At 42.5% G+C, this 14377-nt stretch overlaps 1 protein-coding gene across 1 annotated transcript; it reads right to left on the bottom strand.

Moving 5' to 3' along the window:
- Positions 1-335: 335 nt before the first annotated feature.
- On the bottom strand, positions 336-11473 carry SLITRK6 (SLIT and NTRK like family member 6). Its single transcript, XM_081198710.1, has 2 exons — positions 10756-11473; positions 336-3687 (listed from the first exon to the last, which is right to left on the bottom strand). The coding sequence occupies exon 2, from the start codon at positions 3675-3677 to the stop codon at positions 1152-1154; it is 2526 nt and encodes an 841-aa protein (XP_081054836.1). The 5' UTR covers positions 3678-3687; positions 10756-11473; the 3' UTR covers positions 336-1151.
- Positions 11474-14377: the final 2904 nt, after the last annotated feature.

Here is a 14377-nt window from a genome sequence, read left to right as displayed (position 1 = left end):
TACACAAATAAGATCTTGTTGCTCATTGGTGTACTTATTTGCATGTGACATTTAACTGACCACAGTGAATTGATGTTTCATAGAATCATAGAATCATAGAGATGGAAGAGACCACAAGGGCCATCGAGTCCAACCCCCTGCCAAGCAGGAAACACCATCAGAGCACTCCTGACATATGGTTGTCAAGCCTCTGCTTAAAGACCTCCAAAGTAGGAGACTCCACCACACTCCTTGGCAGCAAATTCCACTGTTATATCCACAAACATAACGGGAGTCAATCATATAAATAATAATAATAATAATAATAATAATAATAATAATAATAACCCAGCTCATTGATTTACTAATATATTTACAATAAATTCTCAGTAGCTTTCCAAATTTCCTCAGGTATGAGTGTCAACCAATGGTGCCCAGAACTCTATAGCAGCATTATATTGAAGACTGTCCAAAAAAACAATTAAAATTGCCTACTAGGGAAAGTAACCAAAAAAGAGAGTTTTGTGTATGTCTTTTAGGATGCCTAGATAAAACATGTACACAGCTTTCCCCATCCTTCTGAATATTCTAACAGGTTTTTTTAATATAAATAACATTCCAAATAAAAGGTACTTAAATATTGGCGGACCTTGGGGTTGTACAGTTAAATATCTGTTTAAAATCATATAATTTATCTTGTATTTATTATGTGGCAATCTCATGTGCGATCCATAGACAATACTCATACATGTGAACTAATTCCTAACCAATATACACCAGCCTCTTGGAACCAGGTATATAGGTGCACTTTAAAGAAAATTTAGTGTCTAGGTCCGGGGAACAAAAGTAACCAATGCTTCAAGCTTTTTTCTTTCTTTTCTAAGCGAAAAAAATGAATGAGGGATTGCCATGCAGGTCTCGAGGAATATGGCCAGCTGAACTTCCTCCCAGAATCCAGTTGCCCAAAGTTCACATTTAATGTGAGAATGAGACACAGAGCCTGCAAACTTCCCCATGGCTTCACACAGTTATCCCTGAGAGTTTCTTTCAACTCGGATTACTACTGTGCTTAAAGTTCTGATTGACGACACGTTATTATAAGGCACTTTTATTTACAAGTTCCGAGTTAAGATAGAAGAGTTTTTGACTTAATCCTTCAAAAAGGGTCCCTTTTATGTTTGCTGTTCCAAGACCTCCAGATAATCAGGTTCAGCATGCAGGTTGGCTTTGAGTTCAAAATATTCGTTTTTAGTCTGTTCTAGTAAAACTTTCCTTGGCCTGGAGTACATGAGTGTCTCCATTAGCTTTAGCTCCTCGTGAGCTCCTGGATAGTGTACCTCCATATCAGGGTGTAACTGGGCTATGTTTTTCCGTAGATACTCAGTTATCCCCAGTTGCTGAAGTTCTCTTTCTTTCTCAAGAATGTTCCTGTACAAGGAGCTGGCATCCTGGAAGGAAAGGAACTCAGCCGATTGGTCTGTAGCTTTATATTTGACATTTGACCCCGTCAGAGGGGAAGAGTGCTCCCTCTCCAAGAGGCCTCTGCGGAGATGTTTGGAATCATTCATCTCCTTGTCATTCATCTCCTGTTGATGGTCTGTAAATTTGGGGCTGAAAGATGGGCTTCGATAAACTTGCACCATGGGGCTGAGCATACGTTGCTCATACAAGCTTGTGGCCGGGCGCTCAGTGGTGTGATGTGTTGTTTTGTGACCATACATGCTGTACTGAAGCTGCACTGGGCTGTTGTCCCGCATCTGTTCGTCTGCGTGCTTCTTTTTGTACCTTCTCCGCCGGTGTAGGACAAGGACGACAATACCAGCTGCGCAAAAAATGATGGTTACAAAAACTATCAAAAGCCCCAGGATTAAAACTGAAAGAGGAATTGCATCGGTAAGTGATCGCAGAATAGTGTCTGCCGTATTGGTGGTGGTTGGTGATGTGGTGACAACTATGAAGCTAGCATGAGTTGCAGAAGGTGGGCTGTTTATTCCGGGACATAGTATGTCACTATTCAGAGATTTCAGTTTCTTTTTAGCTAAATGCCTTGGAGATGTACAGAAAATGTCGCCCGTCATTGTGTTTCTGTTCAGCTTTTGTATCCATTGCTGCAGCCCAACTGAGTCACAAGTACAATCCCAAGGGTTGTCTTCCAGCTCAAGTTGTACAAGTAAATCCAGATCATCTAAGACATTCCCTACAGGCAAATGTGCAAACTGGTTGGTTTTCAGATTTAGCCTGGCTAGAGGAACTCCAGAAAAAATGTGGGCTGGCAAAGTCTGAAGAAGGTTATTATTTAAATAAAGGACCTTTAGTTTAGGCATGGGATGAAATGTCCCTGGTAAAACCTCCTTGATGAAATTATATTCAAGATACAAATACTCAAGGCGCTGCAGGCCTAAAAATAAATTCCGATTCAGCTTGGTGAGATGATTCCCATTGAGATATAATTTTTGCAATCTGGTGAGATTGAGGAAGGATCCTTCTTCTAGTATTTCAATACGGTTGCTTCCCAAGTGAAGCAAGTCTAGGCTGCCATAGTCTACAAGGTCTGATTTCAGTAATGTCTGAATTATATTTCCAGCTAGTATTAGCTTTTTAGGATTTGGAGGAGGAGGTCCTAAATCTGACAGGCTTTCAATGTTTTGTTCTTGGCATTGCATTAAAATCCCTGAAAGGATATTGCTAGTGCACTGACAAGGGATCGGACAATATACACCAGGAAGCAGAGTAGCTGGCTTTGTTACATGAAGTGTTAAAGCAGTTTCCCTGGTAGGAACCCTAAAAATAGGTATTACCTTGGTTGAGTAGTGACTATCACTTATTGACGTGGTAACCACCAATGGTAAGGACCCTGATGGGGCATCAAGATCATTTGTAGGGTGAGTGGGACATAGGGATTCTTTTTTTAATCTGCTTAAAATGCTGCCTTTCAAAATAGGAGGGCTGTGGCATACAACATCACCTATTATGGACTGAGGAGGCATGTTTTCTAACCAAGCTTTCAACTCCACCAGGTCACAATTGCAGACCCATTTGTTATCTTCCAACTGAAGGTCTAGAATTCTACCAATATGTTCTAAAAAACCAACATAAGGTAGAGTCTGCAGCTGGTTCCCACGAAGATCCAAGTGAGTTAATGGCACAAAGCGAAATACGTTGGAAGGAAGAAACTCAATGGCATTGTCATTTAAAATAAGCACCTTTAGCCTGTTGAGCTTGCTGAAGGCACTTGATTCAATTATTGTGATGAAATTGTTGTCAGCTTGAAGGAATTCCAAGTTCTCCAGCCCATGGAATGTGTCTTCTTTAAGTACTTCTAACGAGTTGTGATTGATATGAAGTTGCTTAAGGAGACTTAGTCCATTAAATGCTCCTGGTTCAATGTCTACAATGTAGTTAAATCCAAGATGGAGTGAGAGCGCGTTGATGAAGCTGGAGAAGTCATTCACATGTAACATGGTCAAACTGTTGTTGAGAAGACTAAGGTGGAAAGGCCGGGATGGTGGAACATGTACTTGAGATAACTCCTTGATGCCTCTTTCTTCGCAGTTTATATTAAAGACACCATCCTTTTCCTCACAGGAACACAGCATATCACAAGAGCCAATAGTTGAAGGTAAAGCTGGTTTGGACTGTAGTACATCACAAGCAACCCCCATCAAACTTAACGTAATTATCCAGAGCTTCATGGTCATCCAACAGCTTCTGCAAAATACAATACAGATATATACCTCATTTTTATTTATTTTTTAAAAGGTGATCATCACAACATTGGAGGACCTCCCCCCCCCACTTGCCTGCCCACATGCTCCAATATACAAACCACCCACTGAAGTAGCAACTCCTATCAATTGAAACATTATAGTAATTCTCTAAGATGAAAATGGTCAACTGGTAGACCATTGAGTGCATCCAATTCCCAAGTTAAATTTGCCCAGTTCTGCAGAGTAACATTTCTGGACACCACTGTGTTCTCTGCTTATTGGATAAGCAACTTTCTTTTCCTAAGGTGGGGTGACTAAACTTCACCCAACTTTTCTGAATGAGTGTTGGTGTTAATAAGTATTATATTACCCTCTTTTCTTCATAACTACCATAGTTCTTCCTTGAGGAGTGTGAATGACCCAAACAGTGGAGTGGTATAGTATATGTCCTTCAGGCTTAAGAAATTGGCTACACCTCTGCTCCATGGAAAGGAAGAGTTACAAGTCGCCATTTGCCAGAAGTATATGTCTGATAATTGATATCTTGTACCATAGATGGACCACAAAAAAACTGAATTGTCTATTTATTAGAAATTGGATGAAAACAACAAAGGAAGAATGCTGTCCCCCAGCATTGTCACAGTGAATGCCAAACATCCGAATGATCAAACAATTTAAACATTTAGCATAGTAATAGTTGAGTAAAAGTAAAGGTAAAGGGACCCCTGACCATTAGGTCCAGCCGCGGAAGACTCTGAGGTTGCAGCACTCATCTCGCTTTATTGGCCAAGGGAGCTGGCGTACAGCTTCCGGGTCATGTGGCCAGCATGACTAAGCTGCTTCTGGCGAACCAGAGCAGTGCACGGAAATGCCGTTTACCTTCCTGCCGGAGTGGTACCTATTTATCTACTTGCACTTTGATGTGTTTTCGAACTGCTAGGTTGGCAGGAGCAGGGACCAAGCAATGGGAGCTCACCCCATCACAGGGATTTGAACCGCCGACCTTCTGATAGGCATGTCCTAGGCTCTGGGGTTTAACCCACAGAGCCACCCACGTCCAACAGTTGAGTAGCAATGTTTTATTTGTAGAATTTAGGTCAAGAAGAAAAAGAAGTCACAGAAAAGAGAAAAAGTTGCATATAAACACCTCAGTCTTGCGTGGATTCATAGGACTCCCTTTCCACTACAAAGTGACTCTTCATCTCCAATCATCTCTCAGTGGAGATTAACAATGATTCAAGGATTGTAAATCCTGCTACAGCTCCAATATTCACCTGGCAAGGTTACAGTGGCGTAGCATGGGGGGTGCAGGGGGGGGCCGGCTGCACCGGGCGCAACATCTGGGGGTTAGGGTTAGGGGGCGCAAATCCATGGGTTAGGGGGCGCAAATCCACGGGTTAGGGGGCGCAAATTACTTGCCTTGCCCCGGGTGCTGACAACCCACGCTACGCCACTGCAAGGTTATAAGGGTCCATTACATTCTACAGCATGAAGACAGTTGCAGCATGTTCCAGTAATGTCAGAGTCTAAACTGATATGAGAGAAGCCTGTGACATGATTCCTTGCCATGCCAGCATTGCAACATGGCAGGGTGACTGTCTTGTCTGGTCTTGGCTAAAGAACTAGTTAAATTGTGTCCATTACCAGTGTTACTTTCCCATTCTGTTGACTTCTGTGGCAGCTAACATGGTACTTTCTATAGAGTTAGATTACCACTCTCTTCGGCCCCACCAGCATGGCCAATGGACAGGGACAATGACAGTCATAATCCAGCATCTCATCTGAAATACACCACATGGTTCTACCATGGTGAGCTGTGCATATCAGAAATCATTTATTGAATAATTCAAATTCCTTAAATACAAAACACAAGTCACTTAGAAGTTACACATATACAGCTACAGCTGTGTGTCTGACACTCCCAGCGCAATCCTATACACGTCTACACAGAAGTAACTGTCAATTGATTCATTCCCTATTTGTGATGCTCCCTTTCATTTGTGACGTTCAGGGGTGAAGATGGCATCACCCACAAACAAGACGGAGGTATCAAGAGACTTAGGGAAACACACCAAAATGAGGGACTCCAAAATAGCCCAGTGAGGACTGAAGCTGTTCCAGTATCCATGGAACAATGGATCAGGTGGGAAAGAAAACCAGGAGAGGAGAAAACAGAATAGGCTGGCAGGCTGGAAGAACATGGCTAGTGGAAAAGGTGGGGTTGTAGCAGCTCAAGAGACTTCAAAACTAGCAAACAGGCAGGAGCTGCTGGCTGAGAGACAAGGCAAGGAGCATAGAAGGAATAAAGAGGGAGAGTGGAAGGTGTGCAATTATATCCCTGTGTCTCTTCCTCCATTCCCTTTTCCCCATTCCTCTCTTCTATGAGCAAGAGAGGAAGGAGGAAGGGGCATTCAGATGCAAAATGATCAGAGAGAACTGTAACTTATATTTGGATAAATTGTTTCCTGGCAAGGCCAGCCAAGCATGTTTTGCTGCCTGAAGCAAAGGACAATATGGTGCCCACACACAAAAGCCAAGTGGAGCGGCAGCTGGATCTTATTTAAATGCTGGTCACATTCTCCACAGCATCCGGGGCATCATCCTAGTTTAGATGTGGCCAAGTTGGGGCATGTCGCACATACATGGGGGTACGGTGGTGGCAGTTGTTATGCTATGTATTTTGCATTTTCACACTGTAAACTGCCCTCTGATTAGGACTTTCAGAGGAAGAACCAGCACCTGCTGCCTGAACCAGTTGCTACCCTTTGACTAACAGTAGGGCCAGATTATTTCCTAGTTCATGTTGAGAAGTCTTATTTAAAATGTCTCTAGGCTGCCCATCAATAGGAAAAAGATCAAAGCTGAAACTGGCCCTCAACCAAGGATTTCCTATACCCCTCAAAAAGATAGCAGGAAAAAGAAGAGAGCAGGTGTGTGTGTGTCAGTAGTCCTGCTAATGCAAATTCCTAAGCAAATGCAGTTTATTGTTATCATACTGCAGATTAGGAGAACCTATGACTAAGAGACAGTGTAGTACAGGCAAGGGTATATGATGAATACTACAGGCCAGGCTCCAAGTTGTCTACAAGAACCATCCAGGGGTGTCCAGAGGCACTAGACCCCTTGCTACAGATTACCAGCTGAGAGAGCAGCTTTCCATTGTTTTGATCCTCATGATCCAGTCTGGGCTGAGGGCGGAAACAAAAACCTGCAATTAAATCCCTAATGCAGATGGGTGTGGCTGTGGACTGTGTTGAGAGACAGTCACTGCAGTCCCAAAACATAGCCCCTGGTTAACAATGTATGCCAGAGGTAGAAGTGGGGCTGGGGCTGGTGTGGATTCCTGGTCAGCATTCTCCTATATGTCTGAAGATGCACCAAAGATCAACCAACCTCACCTGCCCCCTCAAGTCCCCCTCCCAGGCCAAACTGCTTGCACAACCTCCAGGCTTCATTGGCATGCGTGCATGCTGATTGGCTGTGCTGTCAAATGTTTTTGAAGTTACCTAAATTTTGCACATGAAGAAAGAGCGAGGACAGCGGTCTCACCCACCACAGGTAACACACACACACCTGGGGCACGCTGCAACATTTTGTTGCAAGGCATAACTTGTCCTTACTTTAAAGCATCATCTCTTACTTTGGCCCTCCAGCTGTTTGTGTGTATTTGCATTTTAGGTACATCTAGGAAAATAAGTATAAGAAGAAAGTGGGAAAAGACGGGACAAGCAAGCTGTGAACAAGATGCTGATCTGGATATATTAGACATTTTCATCTACATTATTAATTTCACTCGAAGGTAAATATGGCACAGAATTGCTATATATACATGGATGATACTGCCTCCTATGGAATTCAAAATGTACATTGCCTTTAAAGGAACCAATTTTTGGAAATGTGGTCCTGCTGAGCAATATGTTCTATTAAACAAGTTTAAATGTGGAAAATTAACTGTTGTACTAACACAGTTCTTTTAATATAGTTTGACTTGTGACGACGTATTCTTTACTTATCTGTATGTGTTTACTTAGTCATGTTTGAGTATCTCCTTTTGTTTCACATGGGGTCATCTGTTCGCAATGTATTAACAAAGTAAATAGTTCCATATTTCCCAAGTAAATAATTTCTGCTTCAGAAAGGATGTTTCAAAACACATTTAGGCAAGCTCTGTTTTGGTACACTGCTTATTATAAGGCAGGGAGCAATAGTCACCTTCCAGTGCAATTCTGTGCATGTTTACTTAGAAGCAAACTCCAGTTACTTCAGTGGGGCTTCCTTCCAAACAAGTGTGCATGCAATTGCAGCTTCGACTTCTCTGAAGTGGTGCTATTGATGCCCATGAATCTAGCCTATAATAAGGGGCTAAAAGGGTTGCAGTTTTGACAGATGACATCCAATTTGGCTCGGAGACTCAGTTCAACATGCAACCACCCAGAAAGGTGCTTTATGCGGAAGTTGAACTTTTTCTTCATTTTCTTCTACAAAGCATTTGTGTGTTGACATCTATATGCACAAGTCCAGGATTGAGGTCATGTCTTCAACCACTGTGAAGTCGTGTGTTGCCTCCCTGCACTCATTTGGGCAATTAGTGCCATTCAATAAAGGAGATTTTGCAACAGATTTTAACCTGATTGTGCTTTACAGCATATTGCTGTAAAGTGCCATGAGGATGTAATAGGAGAGGAATATTGCCTTCAAGTCCTAGCTTGTGGGTGTCCTCAAGGCATCTGGTTGGCTACTGTGGAGAAGAGGATGTTGGACCAAAATCCCAAACCTAATTACCTGGGTGTAAGCCCCATTGAACTCAATGAAACCTACTCAAATAGAAGTCCCCTGCTGATGGACCTTTCTGATCCTCTTATATTAGGCTACCAACATTAGAGTCTTTCTTAGGGCTGCAGTATTATTTAGCTTGGAGGGATTCACTTCCAAGTAAACATATGCAGGATCAGTCTGTTCAACTACAGGTAGCAATTCTGATTTGTTGTTAAACATGACTATAAGCTTCATTTCAGAAGCATTAAGCCAGAGAGCATGGGTGACCATCAGATTGTCCCCATAACTAGTGGAACTCGCAGTGAAATCCTATATAAGCCTACTCAGATGTAAGTCCCATTGAGTTCAATGGGGCTTATTCCAAACTGTATATAGCATTGCAGCTTCAGTCTTAAAGGCAACTATCCTAGTATGCCAATATTTTGAATGGGCCTACAAGTAACGATGTGGGTTTTTTCTTGTTTGTGGGTGTGAGTGTGTGTTGTCCATAAAGGTATAAATACACATATTTTGGATCAAACAAAAAAAGTTTCTTGCCCCACTCTAGAATCTAAATATCTGCTTCTCCTTAACTTTAGTACCCTCACCCCAACCAACCTTGCTGACTGATGAACAAGACCCAGCACGCAGATCCTGTTTTACCAAAGGAGTTGGTTTACTACCAGCCATTAAAACAAAGTATTCTCCACTTTTAGTACCCAAGGCTTTGTTTTTGATAACCTAACTTCACAAATAAAGCTTCTTGTAAACACTTGTCTTCAGCAAAGCAATTGGGTCATTAATTCAACTTTTATTTTCTCTTAACTGTTCTTCTGCTAAGCAGGCAGAGCACGCTGAACATACTTGTTACGATGTCCTTGGGCAAAATTAAGAGAAGTAAATCAACATGCATTAATTTAAAGTGCATGTTGCATCGAAGGACGCTTTACATACATTTCTAAAGATGAAAGCCTTCCACGTTTTTTTTTTTCTGAAACACAAATGTTTAAAAGAATTTGCAATCGGCTAGAAAGGCATTCGCCTCTTAATCATTGTCATACTTTGGCTGGGTAAAATTGCAATAAGTCTCTTTCTCTTTCATACACACACACACACACACACACACACACACACACACACACAGTTTTTTCTCCCTCTGCAGATAGATTCTTGGAGCTTCTGTCTAGTCCTGGAAGACATCAACTCACTATCTTAGATTTTGTCCTTCCATCTGTCTGCTTCATCCCCAGCCTTCAAAAGCCATTGCTAGTAACACAACTGTAAACAAAAGCCTATTTTTGGCTAACATATTATTTACATTTTAAAACTTCTACCCCATCAAACATGGCTTTATCCATGCATAGATGGCCCCCTTGGGGTTGCTAACCTTATATTATAAATATAAACTTCAAAATATCCAAAGTGGCATAAGAGTATAACTTACTTAATATTGCCCATTTCAGAGACGTGTCCCTTGTACCTATTAATTCACTTGCTTAGTTGAAGCATTACATTCCCAATGCTCTAATTCCATAGATGCTTTCAAAAACTACCTTAAATAAATGGTTCCGTTTTGAGCATGGAAGGAGGAGGGAGTTTGGGGAAAACCTAAGGAACACCAGAGGTTTTCTCCACACACACACACACACACACACACACACACACACACACACACACCACTCGCCTCCACTGCCTCTTGGTAGATTTTTGCACATTTTTGCATTTTCAGGAGCACTGATTAATGAGTGTCCCTAAGGCAAAGTTTCCATACAGATTGAAGGCAATAAATCCATCTATTTTAAACAACAGCAGAAATCAAATACATTTCTTGTTTCAATTAATGCTTATACAGTTGTTAGAAAGTGGCTATGACGGACTACAAAGCCTCAAGTTAAGGAACGATCACTTGAATATGGCTAGGTGCTCCTTTGTCAAATTCTGCAGGCAACTACAGTTTACTCTAGGATCTCAGAAGGAATCTAAGGGTTTGGTGTATGTAAAGTCCTTTTCGTGTGTGCCACTGCAAATGCCACTCCTTAAATCGCTCCTTCCCTGCCAGCCAATTTCTTTTAAGATCCTTCCATGCACAAAATATCCCCAGGACCTATGCAACACTTGAGGTGCCATTCTATAAGTTTTGAGCAAATATTTGCTCTAACAGGAAATAAGCACCTCAAACTAACTCGCTCTCTCTGTGTGTATGTGTTTGGTGGGGCGGGAGAGAGAGAAACAGAATAGGTAGCCAAGGTGATTTTTACAATGCAAAAAAAAGCTGGCTATGGTTAAGTTAATTCCTAAACGAAAGTCTCCTTACCTGTACAGCAGCTACACCCACTGACACAGCCGGCGATGCACAGAGTCGCTCTTCGTGTACAATCCCCTTCCTTGTTATCTCCAAAAAGGAGCCTTTCCAGTCCCCCACCAACCTAGGTTAAGGTCTCTCTTTGCAGGGATCTCAAGCGTGGCTGGCTGCAGTTCCTTGAAGTTAAAATCCTAGATCCGAAGCAGGACAGATCATATTTGACTGAGAGCAGAGTGACAGAGGGAGGGGGGAATTAAAAAAAAAAAGAAATCTTGCAGGAGGGGGAGAGGGGGAGAACGACGCCAGGGAGCAAGAGAACCCACTACACCATCCTGTAAACAGTTGTCCCTTTTGCTCAATTAAAATTCACAGCAGACTTCCCAGCTAGGCTGACTTTCTGCACGTAGTTAACCATTTGCGAGCTTCGGGATGCAGTAAATAAACCCAGCGCTCCGCAGGACTTCCAGCGATCACTCCTGGCTTTGCAAGAAACGCAATATGTATCTTTAGATGCTTTAAGGATCCAAACTGCTGCGATGCACGCTCTCTCTGTGTGTTTCGCTCCCCTCTCTCTCTCCCTTCGGAGAGTCTTTCTTGTTAGCTCAGTTTGTTATTAGTCAGATTGCCAGAGGCTGGGAGGTAGTAGGCGTAAATAAAGAGACTTCTTGGCTTTTGACTCAGCCTTTAAGCCCTTCCCCATCGCGGAGCGTTAATCTGCCAGTGTCATTTAATACAAGATCCATGCAGCTCCACCTTAGGAAAGCTCAGCTCCTCCTCCTGCTGCTGCAAATTATCTCACCTTCTTCTCCTTTATCCCCTTTTTAACCCTAACTCCCCCCACCCACCCTTAAAAAAGAAGCAAAACACCTGAAGCTCCTAAAAGAAAAATACTTCTCCATCTCTCATAGAAAGCAAAATAAATAGTCATTTCTGGGAAGGAGAGAGTGATATTCCGACAGCATTTGGTAGCCTTATCAATGAGCGATTCTTGTTCCAGTCTTGATCCAAAGGTCTGTTGCAAAAGCTCAGAGATTGTCCAGTCATTGACTAGAGAATATTTTTCCCCTGCAAAAGAAGACTCTCTGTGATTGATTACCTGTCAATAGAGAGAAGGGTTTTGTCTAAAGTGTGATAAGTGGTCCATAGATGCTGCCCTCTGGTCTCATCTTCTGGGATGTTTAACTGGTGTAGAAGTGTGAGTGTTTTCATGGGTCGGACTGAAGCAATCCTGGGTTTTTACAGAGACAGGCAGAATGCCGTAATTGTTCTCCAGAAATCCCCCAGTGCCCTGTGCTACAGAGAGGATCAGCTTGATTTCTAATTGACTGCTTTCCAAATGTTAGCATAACCCACTTGCTTTAATGCACTGGCGGCAGAAGCATCCACCCGTCGAAAGAACGGAGGAGAAGGTAACCAATAACTGGCTCTTTAATTTCCCCTTGCAGTTGTAATCCCTGACGTGTTGTAGTGCTGTGCTTATAAGTGGCACCAATGGCAGCTACTTCTGGTAAGAGAACACAAGTCTTCGTAGAAGCCCCACTTTCAGAGCGCTAGGTAGGCAGTGTACAGTATAAGGAAATGAAATCTGCACCCACAGCAGCAGTGTGTGGCAGAAATAGAACAAATGGAACCTTTGGAGAAGCACAGTGGCTTCAGGTTATACCACCTGGACTGTAGTCTATTCTGAAGGATATGGGGAGGGGGGAACTTGGAGAAAAACAAAACAGAAGTTATTTTTGTTCTCAATGAAATGAAACCTTCAAATCTAAGGCTGGGTTCTCTCATTATGCTGGCAGCATGGAAACAGCTAGCGATCTGCTGTTTCTTGCACTGTTAGAAAAAAACGTGTGAATTCATGGAACTCGTGTTTTGGCTCCTCCCCTCATTAACACCACCCACTCTCCAGAAACGATGGTGATACTGGTGTGGGGAGGAGCCACAAATCTGACATCTTCCTCGAAGCGTAACAGTGTGTCGAGAATGCGAGTGTGGGCGTTGGTATCATGGCAGAACTATGAACCGGGAGAGGTTTCACTTGCAAAGTGGCATTTCTTTCCACATAAGCAGAGCGTCTTCACTGTTCTGAGCATGTTCGAAAAGAAGTAGGCCCTCCTGCGTTCAGTGGGACTTGTTTCCTAGCAAGTGTGGTTAGGACTGCAGCCTTTGATTCAGATAGTAAGGGCTTGTCCACATTGAAGTTCACTATGTGTCTGCAGCCATTTTCATTCCCATTTAATATATGTAGTTTGCATGCCATTACCCTCAAACAACACCAAAGTTTCTGCTTTCTGCCTTTAAATTCGGGTTTATCTGATATGGGGATAATTGGCTAAACTGGGGGAAATCAAGCTCCAAACTGCTCCACTCAGGGGTGCACAGATTGAATAAAATATTGGGGTGGGGGCAGGTAAGCCCTGCCCCACATAATTAATCACATGCACACCATTTGAGTGACAATGCCCATCGACTGGGGGGAGGGGCTGGCCCCCTCAATTTGAGGTGTGTGTGAAGGACCTCAGCCCCTAGCTGTTGGCTCCTATTTCTTGGGTGCTTCAGAAGTGTGTGCAGAAGCATTGATCTGAAGTGAATGTGAAGTTGTTGAGCTTTTTTTAAGGATTTGACCCCAATAAATAAACTGCCACAGGAGCCAGATAAAACTAGCCAGAGGGCTGGATTAGGCCCCCAAAATGAATGGGCTTTGGACATGACTAATCTGCACAAAACCAGAAAACTGCACTGGCAAACAGATTAAAAATTCTATACACACTTACTGTACAGCAAAAAAAAAAAGGATGCTTTTAATTTCTTTTCTGGAGGTGTTCTTTTCCTACATATAGTATTTATTCCCTACAGATGCTCGATTACAGCTTACAGGTTTCGATATCTCAAAAAAATTCATCCAAATCTATGTAATAAAAGCATACAATAGGTATGGGGGACCTGTGGCCCTCCACAGATTGCTGGACTACAACTCCCATAATATCTGACTAATGGCCAATGCTGGTTGGAGGTGAAGGGACCTAGAGTCCAGGAAGGCCTGGGAGGTCACAGGTTCCTTGCCCCTACTATACAATGTGACCAATTAATGATGTTTGAAAACTGATGGGGTTTCACCTGCAAATTTATCGTCCACAGGAGAAACAAGTCTTGGGCAGCTATATTAGCACACAAAGTCAATTTTCCACTTACCAAATTCAGATCAAAAACTAAAAGGGGGAAAACAATCACGGGTAAAGGCCTTAAACTAACTGACTACACAAAATAATTTACTTGCCAACAGTGAAGGCCAGCAATAATACTTTTTCACAAGGAAGGCCAGAGGCTTCAAGTAAAACTTTGCATATATATCCAGCGACAAATGTGGCCAAACAGGGGGAAAGTATTCAAGCAATTGCAATCCATGTAGCGAAACTGCTCAAGGAATCATTACTAGTCTCTGCAAGCTGAGGTTATCAGAGGTCTCCCCCGGTGCTGGAACTGAGAAATCCAGATTCATTATTTTATTCCCTCAAGACGAAAATTCAGTAGAAAGAAAACATTAAAAAAAATAAAAATGTCAGAATCAGTTTCAAATTAATTGGATGTTCCACTCTCACTCTGTGGGGGGAAGGGGGGCACACTTGCCAACACCCAA

The sequence above is a fragment of the Podarcis bocagei genome (assembly GCF_964188305.1).
Source record: "Podarcis bocagei genome assembly, chromosome: 6".
Classification (NCBI taxonomy): Eukaryota; Metazoa; Chordata; class Lepidosauria; order Squamata; family Lacertidae; genus Podarcis; species Podarcis bocagei.
Note: the sequence above shows the minus strand (reverse complement) of the source record. Positions and strands in the feature narration are given on the sequence as shown.

Coding starts and splice junctions, on each gene's coding strand:
- SLITRK6 (XM_081198710.1), bottom strand. CDS start 3,677: ATGACCATGAAGCTCTGGATAATTACGTTAAGTTTGATGGGGGTTGCT.